Consider the following 13,625-nt stretch of genomic DNA (forward strand, 5'->3'; position numbering starts at 1 on the left):
TATGCCCTCAGAACATACATTCTTTCTGCAACTATTTCATACAAGTACTGGAATGCTCGTTGCAATATGATGAAGAGTTTAGCTGACTTTTCATTACAAACAATCAAGTGTACTTCATTACATCAAACTATTTTTCAAGTCTCTTTACATCAGACAACCAAAAAAAGTAATTGTAATCCAAAATTCAAGTCCATCTTCTTTTAGAATTAGACTAAAGCCTTTTGCAGTCTGCTAAAAATGGCTGAATCAGAAGTGATTAATGGCAGTTCTTCACCATAGCATCCCAGAGTTCACTAACTACAGAACATTCAAATACTATAAAGTTCTATAAATGAAAATCCCAGTCCCTCATAAATCCAAGCTAATCTTAATTTTTTTCACTGCATGCACAACACCCCATGCAGTCACACCCCCCTCTCTCTCTGTAACACTCTTCATTTGCAGACAAGGAAATAAACACAATATAGTTCCCAAAACAACAAAAGTAGCAGAACTTCTTTCTAATGCTATATGATCATCACTCATATCTAAGCATGTTCTTGGAGACCAACTTTTTGTGTGAGAGTGATTGCAGTCTTTTTCTAAAAAAAATGCATATAAAGAGGCACCATTTTTTTATTTGTTTACAAGAACACAAAACAATTACATCAATCATTTGGAAAGGCATCATTACAAAAAGGTGCATAGTTCCTTTGGCTCTTCTCCCTCTTCAAGTACGAAGAAAAATACTTGCCATAACATTTTTCATAAAGTCAGTATCCCTTTAAATCTCTTTATGTACACATGGTCATGTGGGGCCCATTGACCCTTGAGTCCAATTGCAATGAACTTCCTGTAAATCCCATGTGCAGCATCAGGCCCGGTGGTACCTGACACTGGAGCACTTGCCCCTGACACCTCGTACAAAACGTGGAAAATGATCCATGCCCTAAACATTGATATCCATCATGTAATTTGTACCAAATCCAGTAAAAAAATAAAAAAGGAAAAGGGATAACTGAAAAGATTATATTTAGAAAATTGAATTTAGAAAGTGAAAAAGATTTAGGTCAATCAAACCACTATAATTACTTAATGTCAGCTATTGCCATCTGATTTATTAATTCCCCTCTGGATTTCCATCATGGACAACAAACAATGTATGCATTAACATGCATGCAGGATGCATACTGTGTACAGTGTATGTGCTTAAAAATCATTAGTGAACAATGTGTCTTGACTCTTCATTATTTGATAAATGTGCTGATGTTGGAACCATTTTGGACCAAGAATACAACTAACCCAGCACAGTAAGTCAATGAAAAGACAAGGTGTGAAAAAAAAGGAAAAAAGAACACATAAACAAAAGATAGCTGAGTTAATAGGAGTTAGATTGTTGTAGAAAACAGGATGAAAGATCATACAACACAGAAAATCCCCCCTTTGGCCGAGACTCCCATTTCTAAAGAATGATTAATCAGTAACAATAGTTTCCAGATTGAAAGATTTGTACAAAATGTATTTCAATAGCTGAGTAAATGTCTTTTTTATTTCTGTGGAGTTCTGTTTTGTAAATGACTCTGATTTTAGCTGTTCTTCATTTGTTTCTTTTAATGACCTTTCTCTCATGGGGACTAGTTACTAATCTCACTCTGTATGTCTCTGTCTGTATGTACCTGGGTAGAATCAATCTTGTTAGCACAACATCAGGTAAATAAACTGTCTTGGGTCATTGCATTTGGTGAAAAGGTAGTTATTAGAGGTTAGATCTGATTCACAGTTGGTGTATTTGCAGTAAATGCTTGTGAAGTTAATTCAGCTCTATGTACAATCTGATTTCCCTAATGCAAAATAAAGAGACTGATGAGGTAATCAGAGCAGTGTAAACACACAAAGCTTGTTTTCTGGACTACTTTGAATATTTCCAATTTTAAAATAGACTTTAATCAGTTTATGCTGTTGGAACACTGTCGCCTTTAATTTTCCCAGAGCGGTGCTGCCATTTGTGCAATAGGAACAGTGCACACTACAATTTTTCAAGCATGTACCCAGTCTCTACACCTCCTCAATCCCAGCACATCTTGTTCTGGGTCACCTTCCTCTTGGTCCACCTCGGCCTCTTCCAGCTCAGTATGGCCTTCTCATTATCACAGCCCATCTCACTCTTCCTTTTCTTGATATCTCCCTGTACTGCTCCAACATCACTCTACTTTATGTTTCAAAGCCATCTACTCCTTCTGGCTGAGCTTAACAACTTCTAAGATAATGGGCTGGATTTTGCTGTGAGCTGTGAAAGGTGTTCATTAGATTTGCACTTGCCTATAGACTGTCCTTGAGCTTTTGCAAAGCAAATTCCTCTAAATTAGAGATCCAAAAAGCACAGCGCTCTTTACAGGGCATCTGGGACTTGTATGAACAGGGCAAGCAGCTGTGCATCTCCTTACCCAATCAGATTGAAGCATCGTTAATGAGCAGCCAAACTGAACCAGGAAGTGTAAGTTAGAGTAGTGAATTCAATGTCAAATCAAGTACAGAAAGCAAAATAGCGAGAGGGACAGAAAGATTGAATTAAGAAACAGAGATAAAGGAGACAGAATTTTTTAAATTTATATTTGTTTTTTAAATGTCCAACAATAATTAAAATCTGAAGGAATGAGACTCCACACTTGTAAAAGTTAATTTTCAGTGCCACGGAGGTTGTTTGGCAGTAATTAAGACTTACCACACCATTAAAATGGTACTTAGACTTGAAATGATTTGACTTAACTTCTGTTGGTGAGTTTAGTCCATCTCTACATCATGATGTGGAGATGCCGGTGATGGACTGGGGTTGACAATTGTAAACAATTTGATTCGAAAATGTTATTTCCACACCGTTCACCTGAGGAAGGAGGAAGCCTCCGAAAGCTTGTGGGATTAAAAATAAAATTGTTGGACTATAACTTGGTGTTGTAAAATTGTTTACATCTCTACATCAGTACAGGAACTTCATGCCATTCAATAACGGGGAGCCAGATGGTGAGATGCTGTTTTCGCGTAGCTTTTAGAGGAACAGGGCATCTGGTACAGCAACTTCCAGATTTCCGCATTTAACTGCGCTGTTAGCCTCACCATTATTTTTATAGCAAAATCCTGCCCAATGTGACAGAGACTGACTGGGATTGAAATCAGAATGTACCAATACTAAGAAATATTTATATACTGATGTGAGGCTAATGCAAATGTCAGAGTGGGATGACACCAGAATGGAGGACACAATGGGACATCTCTGTTAAAATATTCAAAAGCGAACTAAATTGCTTTCTGGTTCAGCAGGGAGTGGAAGGATAAGCATTTAGACTAAGAGGTCTAATCAGATCCTGAATGAGATAGCAAGCCAGATTGACTAAAAGGTTATTTCTCATTCCTATATTTTTATATTCTCACAAGCCCAGGTTGGGGCATTGTGGGGTCTTACAGGTGCCCATAAAATTGGGGAGGGTGATAAGCACTATGGGATTGAGGGAGGGTTTGTGATAATTACAAAGGCTACATATTTAGAAGGGAATCTGGAGCACAGAGGATGTTCACAATGTCAGTTTCAAATATATGTTTATTAATTGTTGCCTTTTGACTGAAAATTTTACTTCAAATCGGAAACATGAAGTGAAAAAGTGTGGAAGATAAATTAGGGATAAAGGCGATGACAGACTCAAACAAGTAAAGGATTAGAAACACATGATCTGGGTAGAGAGGGAGAAACCTGGTTTCCACATTCTACAAGCCCACCACCAACAAAAATAGGAACAAAAAGAGCCAGCCAACCTAAAAATGAATCATCTACCTTTCTCAGATCTATAGTATGGACCAGCACATTTTCACCAGTTTTAGTCACTAGCCGCACAGCCTGAGGTGCCTAGAATCATATAAGTGACGCTATTAGCCCATTACATGGTTCCCGCTAGATCCTTAACTGGAGCTTTGTGCTCTAATTTCATTTCACAGTCTTTTTATAGTCTTCCTTTTTGACTGATGCTATGGTCTCTGTCACAATAGCCAATTTTGGCAAAGCATTCCATGTTCCGCAAATCCTCTCAGTGATTTATTTTAAATATAACTTCTGCTTTTGCTCATCTAATGAGAACCCTGAATCTGTGCCCCCTTTTTTACCCAATTCGCAGGGTACCTGCCAAAACGAACTATGTCCAGAGAGCTGAGATAAAGTAATGTTATGTTTAGATCATCCACTGACCTGCTATTCAAAAATGCTGATTTGGAAACAGTTTTTTAAGCAGTATTTCAATGTCTCTCGCGGTTAACAGTGTGTCTGCACCTCTCGGAAATCTTTAAACGAGGCCACTTGCGATTGCGCCCCTTGCTGGTCAGATCAATGAATGAATGGATTTAAAGTGTCTGCAGGAGCTGCTCGCACTTTGAAGAACAGTCCAACTCAATTTACGCCTCTTGAAAATTGTCAAGATCTGATTCCAATTCCCAATCATAAGGTTATTTAGACTTTAAAATGGACAAATGTGTTGCGCTTTGAAAGAGAAAACTCGGACAGAGCCCCATCCTTTATATTTCATACATCTATTCTAGTTTTCGGTACGATCAGGTTTTGCGGTTTGGTGTCTGCCCTTTCCCTTTCAATCTTTTTTTCGACCCCTTGATGCCGGTATAGTACAAACATTTATACAATGGATTAATGTAAATGGCACATCCAGCTTGTCTTCCCTCCGCCCCTTTTCTGATACATCTTCGCATTCATTCTGCTGTGAAATAAGCCACGAGTCTCTGTTATGAAGTAGGCGCTGGTTTTATTTTAATTCCCCCGCTCTGTTTCAATATAATCGCACAGACTGACTGCCCATGAGCTGAAACTCTGGACTTTGACCGTCACAGTGACAAGCCACTCACTCCTGTCTGCTGTCGGATCCGAGAACAGAATTGAAACTGATTCATTCCCACTCCATACAATTCCCAACACAAGATCAATAACCCTGAAGGATAAAATATTTCCCAATAGTTCATCTTTCCTTCGCTCCACACTCACTCCTCTCTCCTGCACAAGCCTCTTTGAGAGGTAGCCTTTTCATTCAGGCTGGTCATTTCAAAATCAAACTGCGTATAAAAACTTGTAATCCAAGACTAAAGGGGGATAGCCAACTTAATAACATGCCTTTCTGGGAATCTCCAATTCTCTCTGGGTAGCAGATACAAATAGTACATCCCCCCGCCCCCCCCCCCCTCCAGGTTTGAGGACAATTTTAAGCATCAAAATGTAATTGACTTTGACACCGGTCTCGGCGCCGGCTCTTTGCGTAGAGTTGAACTGGTTCCAATCAACGGGGCCGAAGTAACAGAGAGAGAGAGAAAGGGCCACCGTCGCCCTGGAGTAAAGGGCAAAGGCAAATTGGGGTAATGTCAGAAAATGTCGTTTTAATCCTACCAGAAACCATCAACGACGCGGCAGGTCGGTTCTAAAGCAAATTGATAACTTTCTTAACTTTGCCAACACGGCGTTATTTCTGCACAGATAAAAAGGCAACGGGATTTCGGGAACTGGATGAAGCAATTTTTAACCTGTCCAAATGCTGATGATCAAATGAGAGCTTGGCCGCCTTTCACTTTAAAACAAAAATTAAATTGCATGTTTGCCCCGAAATCTACACTGGAGTGTGATTGTAGATAATTCAATCCCCTCGGTTAAATTTTGTGAATAGGACGCTGTGGATTTAACTGAGTTGGTGAAACGCGAAGGAGGTTTTCAGAAAGTCGTTGACAAAGATCGGATTGCCTCTCCTGTCAGTTCCATTGTATTTAGCTCTCTCCCTGATGGGATTGCAGAGCTCCTCAGAACATGAGAGAGCGCATCTCTCCCGTAAACTGTAACATCTGCACTGATCTTCAGAAGCAAAAGCTCACTTCAAACAGGAGTCCGCTGTATTGATTAGATTGTGTCTATTTTAAAATCTGATATCTGAGAACTCCGCCTAAAATGATCTGCTGTATAATGAGGTGTTAATGGTGTTAACCTCGGTGTCTATTTTATCTGTAGATTTCGCGCGGTGTCGGTGATTTCAGGCAGGAGGGAAACGTGTGGATTTTATTCGCATCTGTCAGCTTCGAGCGCTGCTCCCTGTCGCCACACTCGCACTGTAATCGTCTGCCATTCAGTTTATAAGCCCCCAGGTTATGTTGGAAGCGACAGGATCTCAATGCAATTGGAATAAGCACCTAAAAAAAAATCAAAAAGTATCACTTACCGCTGCAAAAAGCAAAATGTACGGCACGATTCCCATCTTGCTGCCTGTTGGTGTTAAGATCGCCTTCATATCCTTTTTACCGGGTGTGCTGCGTTGGACTTTACTGTATGAGCTGGTCTAAACCCTTTTTACATCTCCATAGCTGCAGCAAGGAGCTAAATCTCAAAGCCAGAGACTAACTGCTGCAGGACCAGGGCTGAGCCTCTGGGCTCCACTCACCGCAATTTCATTGAAATGATCTCTTCCAGCTTGCCACTGGTTGGCTGGCTGGATTCATACCTCCTCCCCGCACAAAGCGATCTGACATAACCAGATCGTCAGCAACAGTCCCTGGAATGAAAGCCTTTAATGAAGGTTATTTAGAAACGCGCCTCTTTAAAACTGCGACCAGACGTGTGTGTTCTCCAAATCCACATCGCTTGACCAAGTACTGTACCAAGCAGCTCTTGGGAGTTTAAAAGTCCCTGTACCGTATCGTGTTTTCGGTTATTTTCTGACTGTTGTAAGGTTTTTCTCTATACAACACCCCGCGTGTTGAATCAAAATTTAAGATTTTAGACAAATTAGAGACAGTCTCCAACATATTGCAGGCTAATGGTTAATCCTATGTTCAAATTCTAACATATTGCAACATGTAAAACACCGTGTACAAATATGGTTATCTAGGCAGCTGCCCCGTAACTTATTTGGTGAATTCACTGTGTAACTGACCCCTACACACCAGATCCCATTCTCACACTGTGCTGGGTTAGATGATTTCAGCTGGGGCGGCAGCTCGAGTGTTACAATTGTCCTGAATTGAGGTGCCAGTCGTGGTTCAGTTGGTAACATCTGAGCCAGAAGGTGGTGGGTTCAAGTCCCACTTCAGAGACTCGAGCACAAAATCTAAGCTGACACTTCAGTGCAGTACTGAGGGAGTGCTGCACTGTCGAGGTGCCCTCTTTCCCATGAGATGTTAAACCCAGGTCCCATTTACCCTCTCAGGTTAACGTAAAAGATCGAAAGGTGCTATTTGGAAGAAGAGCAGGGGAGTCCTGGCCAGTATTTATCCCTCAACCAACATCACTAAAACAGATTACCTAGTCATTATCTCATTGCTGTTTGTGGGATCTTGCTGTGCACAAATTGGCTGTTGCGTTTCCTACATTACAACAGTGACTACACTTTAAAAGTATTTCATTGGCTGTAAAACACGTTGGGACCTCCTGAGGCCCTGAAAGGCGCTATATAAAGTATTTTTTCAGTGCCCCCCCCAACTAGAGAGAGGAAATCAACTAGTGTTTCCAGTCCTGATGCCTATCCAGTGACAGTGATAAGGGCAGAATCAAGCTCAGCTGTCATGGTAGCCGCAGTCTATAATTATTCACTCACACATTAAAATGACCGCTTGGATGGGGACCTTGGCAGAACTGGACTCCAGCGGAGGTCAAAGGTCTTGGGTAGGGGAGTGAAGAACATTTTCATGTAAACTAGTGGATTGCCTGTAGTTGGACTGTGGGTCAAGGCCCCTGGCAACAGGTGTAGACCTGCTGTTCATGATGGCCTGCAGAAAACAGCAGGGAGGTTTAGTCCGACTGGGTCGGTAGCTGAGTGAGTCAGACTTGGCCGTTAGGTAATTGCTGCCAATGCAGTGTAGGGGGGAGGTGTGGGGCCGGGGGACAGAGGTATACCCGGGGGGTTGGGGAGTAGACGTGGGGCAGGGAGTGAGGGGACCCCAGACAGGCAGCAGAGCGGAGTTTGTGTTGTGTGCCAATCAGCAACTTTACAATTTCATGGACTAAAACTTTTAATATCGAAAAAAGTTAAATAAATATTAATTTTGTGTATAATGAAGCCCTTTTAAGTAGGTATAATTTTACACAGGGGAGTCCCCTGCACCGCTCTCTAAGAATCTGACGCTGTTTATTGTAGTTAAGATCCCAGTGTTTGGTGAGTTTTGCGGCTCCTCTCAATATTGCAATTGCTAATCTGTTCATTGTTCACTGTTTGGCCAGTGCAAACACAATACTCTAAATTCTGGGCGGCTCTAAATCATCCTCTGCCAGGAAATCTGAACCAGGACGTTTTGAAGGAAATGACTTGTTGTATTAAAGCCTCTAATTATCTCTCCCCAAACCCCAGCCGTGGTATATAAGTGTGCGAAACTAACCCTGAACAGGAGGACTCCAGGTCGGGTATTGGTTGTTTAGATGGGTGTCATTTATTAAACACCAAACACGTTGTTTATGGCGCTAAATAAGGAAACATAATTCCACTTTACGATACATTTTATATCGGCCCCTGGCAAGTACAGTAATTCTTGAAATGGGCAGCCCCTCACTAAAGTGACATGGAATTCTTCCCTTCAAAATGATGTACAATCTCCTCCAGGTGGGCGGACTGTACCGGCCTTTATAATGGGGTCCTGTCGGAAGGTGGTGCTGCTAACAGGGCTGATTCGGTGTTTGCCATGAGATGTTACCAGACGTATCAAAGTACATCATACATCAGCAGATCGTCAGGAAGAAAGGGATGTTCATAAAAGGGCAGTGTTACGGGGTAGAATGTACAATGTTCAACACCAGCAATGAAGTTTGTGAATGAGCTGGGAGAAAGTCTACCTGGAAGAATGGACACGTGTACTTTCACTGTGTGTTCGAAACAGCGATAAGTCGATTAACCCGGTGTGGGTGGGGCCTTTAAATTTACTACAGCAGTGTGCACATAGGGATATTCCAGCATTGCTTTAAACCTGTTGTGTCAAAGTGCATTAAAAAAACAGTTCCGGAATAACGCAAGCACGAAGTAACAAAATGAAACGGTGTGCGGTTTTCTACAAAAGAAAAACAATTTCTTATTAATTGACTTTTGTGGTGTCTCTCCTCCCTTGTCCAGCTGGGTGGGACTGCCCTCTCCTGGTTCCATTTTTATCTATCCAGTCTTAGCCATAGAATCACCTGCAATGGCTTCTCTTCCTGCTCCCGCACTATTACCTCATGTATCCCCCAAGGATCTATCCTTAGTCCCCTCCTATTTCTTATCTACATGCTGCCTCTCGGCAACATCATCTGAAAACAGGTTCCACATGTACGCTGATGACTCCCAGCTCTGCCTCACCACCACCTCTCTCAACCACTTCACTGCCTCTGATTTGTCAGGCTGCTTGTCCAACATCCAGTATTAGATGAGCGGAAATTTCTTCCAAGTAAATGTTGGGAAGACCAAACCATTGTCTTCGGTCTCTGGCACAAACTCCGTTCTCTAGCCATCAACTCCATCCCTCTCCCTGGCCACTGTCTGAGGCTGAACCAGATCGTTCGCAACCTTGGCATCCTATTTGACCCTGAGCTGAACTGCCAACCCGATATCCTCTCCATCACCAAGACCACCTACTTCCACCTCCGCAATAGCACCTGTCTTTGCCCCTGCCTCAGCTCATTTGCTGCTGAAACCCTCATCCATGCCTTTGTTACTGTTAGACTTGACTACCCCAATGCTCTCCTGGCCGGCCTCCCATCTTCCACCCTCCATAAACTTGAGCTCATTCAAAACTCTGCTGCCCATATCCTAACTCACACCAAGTCCTGTGCACCAAATCCCGTTCACCCATCACCCCTGTGCTCGCTGACCCACATTGGCTCCCGGTCTGGCAAGGTCTCGATTTTAAAATTCTCATTCTTGTTTTCAAATCCCTCCAGGGTCTCGCCCCTCCCTATCTCTGTAACCTCCTCCAGCCCTAAAACCCTTCGAGATCTCTGCACTCTTCCAATTCTGGCCTCTTGAGCATCCCCGGTTTTAATCGCTCCACCATTGGCGGCCGTGCCCTCAGCTGCCTAGGCCCTAAGCCTTGGAATTCCCTCTCTAAACTTCTCCACCTCTCTCTCCTCCTTTAAGACGCTCCTTAAAACTTACCTCTTTGACCAAGCTTTAGGTCACCTGTCCTAATATTTTCTCATGTGGCTCGGTGTCAAATTTTGTTTGATAATTGCTCCTGTAAAGCACCTTGGAATGTTTTACTACCTTAAAGGTATAAATTCAAGTTATTATTGTTGTTGTTGAGCTCCCTAAAGTCGTTTCAAAGGAAAAAAAAGTTATTTTCCAATTGTGTCCCCTTTGCTCCCCACCTCGCTTGAAGATGCTGACTCTTGGTTGTGTTGCGTAGATACCCAGTTCACTCTGATATCTGGTCTACTTGACTATTCTTCGTGTGAGGCCATAGACAGTGAGTACCGACAGGCTATTGATACCACAGATTGTTGTTTCTCCCCCCAGGGTCACTGCCCCTACACAATTTCTGAATTTGCTTGGTAACACCATCACCTCCAAGTTCCCCTCCAAGTCACACACCATCCCAACTTGGACATATGTCACAGTTCCTTCATCGTCGTTGGGTCAAAATCCTGGAACTCCCTACCTAACAGCACTGTGGGAGCACCTTCACCACACGGACTGCAGCGATTCAAGAAGGCGGCTCACTTCGCAAGGGCAAATAAGGATGGACAATAAACGGCCACCTTGCCAGCGATGCCAATTTCCCAAAAATGAATTTTTTAAAATTACATTTAATCTATTTACACTATGGTTTAATTGTCCATGAAAAGCACACCTGAGAGGTTCCTTGTAGCATGGGATAATAGTTGTCTGGCAACCAGTTACAACTGTGAGAAAGAAGTCCTGAGGTCACGAATTTCAGCAGGACTCCTCGCCTGAATTTTTTTTTTTAAAAAGCAACATCCTGCAGATGCTGGAAGTCTGAAGTAAAAACAGAAAATGCTAGAAAGACTCGACAGGTCAGACTGTGGTGAGAGGAGGGTAAGGTTATCAGTTCCTCTCTCCATAGCTGCTGACTGACCAGCATTTTCTGCTTTTATTCCACACCTGAATTACTGCCTTAAACTTACAGTCAGACTATTGTGTGTTGTGCATATAATAAACGAGTGAGCACCTCTGAAGGCTGAACAAAGAGGACATTTATCTATTGTGTAGCTGACCTATGAAGACCAAGAAGGTCCCAGATTGACTGATTTTGTTTACACGGTAAGTAATTAATTTTTAAGAACAGGAAAAGACCATTCGGTCCAGCAGTCCATCCCTTGTTAATGTATCAATACCACTTAATTGCCTTGTCACCATATTTCTCCAGCCTCTTCTTGCTTCAGAAATTGTCACTTGAGCCCAATTATACTGTCCTCTTCAGCGGCCTTCTATGTTAACTCATTCCCTGTATACAGTTTAGTGGGAGAAGTGTCCAAGCTGATTGCACGCTTTGCCTAACTCAGAGCTGCTGCCATTCTCATTTACAAAAAATTTACATCTAATTAGATTATGTTGTCTTTATACCCCCGAGGACAGTAAAACATGCTGAATCGCTTGACTGACGACATCAGCCTTGACCTTCTGTAGAATGCAGATCAATCAAATTCTACCATCATACAGTTTTAATCCTTTCAGAGTTCCACTTGTCCTCTCATCAGCTAATGGTGGAAATCAAAAATGCTTAGGACATATTTTGAAGAATAATCTGGTTCTTTGAAATTTGCTTAACTGTTTTTGTGACACCACTTCCTAGCCATTAATGATGGCTCAGCATTTTTCCCCAATGGTTGCTACAGTCAATGTCTTTTAGAGTTTACATTGGTAGAATATTGTTTTAATTTTGATCTATGGATCCTAATTCTTCAGAGTAACCAGTGGAACATACGAACATAGGAATAGGAGTAGGCCATCCAGCTCTTCGAGCCTGTTCCATCATTCAATTAGATCATGGCTGATCTGTATCTTAATTCCATCTACCCGCCTTGGTTCTGTAACCCTTAATATCCTTGCCTAACAAAAATCTATCAATCTTAGTTCTGAAATTTTCAATTGACTTAGCCTCAACAGCTTTTTGGGGAAGAGAGTTTCAGATTTCCATTACCCTTTGTGTGAAGAAGTGCTTTCTGACATCACCCTTGAACGGCCTAGCTCTAATTTTAAGGTTATGCCCCCTTGTTCTGTACTCTCCCACCAGAGGAAATAGTTACTCTCTATCTACCCTATCAAATCCTTTAATCATCTTAAACACCTCAATTAGATCACCCCTTAACCTTCCAAATTCAAGAGAATACAAACCTAGTCTATGTAATCAATCCTCATAATTTAACCCTTTTAGCCCTAGTATGCTGGTGAATCTGGACTGCACCCCCTCCAAGGTCAGTAGTTCCTTCCTGAGGTGCAGTGCCCAGAACTGAATGCAGTACTTCCCGATGGGGTCTGACCAGAGCTCTGTACAGCTGTAACATAATTCCCACCCCTTTGTATTCCAGCCCTCTTGAGGTAAAGGCCAACATTCCATTAGCACTTTTAATTATTTTTTGTACCTGTCCACTAGCTTCTGTACATGGACCCCTAAATCTCTCTGCTCATCCACAGTTCCTGGCTTCTCGCCATTTAGAAAATACACTGATCTATCTTTCCGAGGTCCAAAGTGGACCACCTCACACTTTCCCACATTGAACTCCACCTGCCACAGTTTTGCCCACTTGTTTAATCTATCAATGTCCCTTTGCAATTTTCTGCTCCCATCTACACTTGTGGCAGCCCAGCTAAGAGTTGCTCAATCATCCAGTCAACTGAGTTTTGTCAGTTTGATGCTTTGTTTCTCTGAGATTTATGTGAGTTGAACAAGCCTTATGCATAATTTAGGAGGAATAGATTAATGTCCTACTTGCTGAAATACAACACTGTACTAAATTTACTATCTTTTTTTGTTTTGAAATGCTTTTGACTAAAATTGTACTTAGCCTCTACTAATTTTTTCGTATACATAAGGATATACTAGGATAACTCCACAATAGCCTTTACAACTTAGCATGCATAGAAAACATGTCTGATTAGTATCTAATTTTAAAAATTGTAATTATTGTAAATTTAGATATGCATGTAAATCCTTTCATTTCCTCTTCCTCTGCTGAAGGGATTCACTCCTTACTAGCGTACAGTTCCAGTGGTACCACCCTTTAAAACTTGCCTTAGCCTCCATTCTTCGTGTATAAAGAAAGAGCTTACTTTTTTATCGTGCTTTTCACAGCCTCAGAACATCCCAAAGCTCTTTACAGCCAATAAAATACCTTTGAAGTGTAGTCACTGTTGTAATGTAGGAAATGCGGCAGCCAATTTATGCACAGTAAGGTCCCACAAACAGCAATGTGGTAATGACCAGATAATCTATTTTAATGATGTTGGTTGAGGGTAAATAATTGCCAGGACACCGGGGAGAATTCCCTTCTCTTCTTCAAAACAATGCCATCTTTTACATCCAGCTGAGACCTCAGACGGTGCCTCGGTTTAAGGTCTCATCCGAAAGTCGGCACTTCTGACAGTGCAGCACTCTCTCAATACTGCACTGAAGTGTCAGCCTAAATTTTGTGCTCAAGACTCTGT

At 42.0% G+C, this 13,625-nt stretch overlaps 1 protein-coding gene across 1 annotated transcript in view; it reads right to left on the bottom strand.

Moving 5' to 3' along the window:
* LOC137300164 (tumor necrosis factor receptor superfamily member 16-like) overlaps positions 1-6,404 on the bottom strand; it is a 149,541-nt gene extending 143,137 nt beyond the window's left edge. Inside the window, exon 1 of the mRNA XM_067969242.1 lies at positions 6,225-6,404. Within this exon, the coding sequence (XP_067825343.1) occupies positions 6,225-6,293 (69 nt within the window). The 5' untranslated portion in view covers positions 6,294-6,404. The remainder of the gene's footprint in view (positions 1-6,224) is intronic.
* Between the last annotated feature and the right edge of the window lie 7,221 nt (positions 6,405-13,625).

This window comes from Heptranchias perlo, chromosome 30, assembly GCF_035084215.1.
Source record: "Heptranchias perlo isolate sHepPer1 chromosome 30, sHepPer1.hap1, whole genome shotgun sequence".
In the NCBI taxonomy this organism is placed as follows: Eukaryota; Metazoa; Chordata; class Chondrichthyes; order Hexanchiformes; family Hexanchidae; genus Heptranchias; species Heptranchias perlo.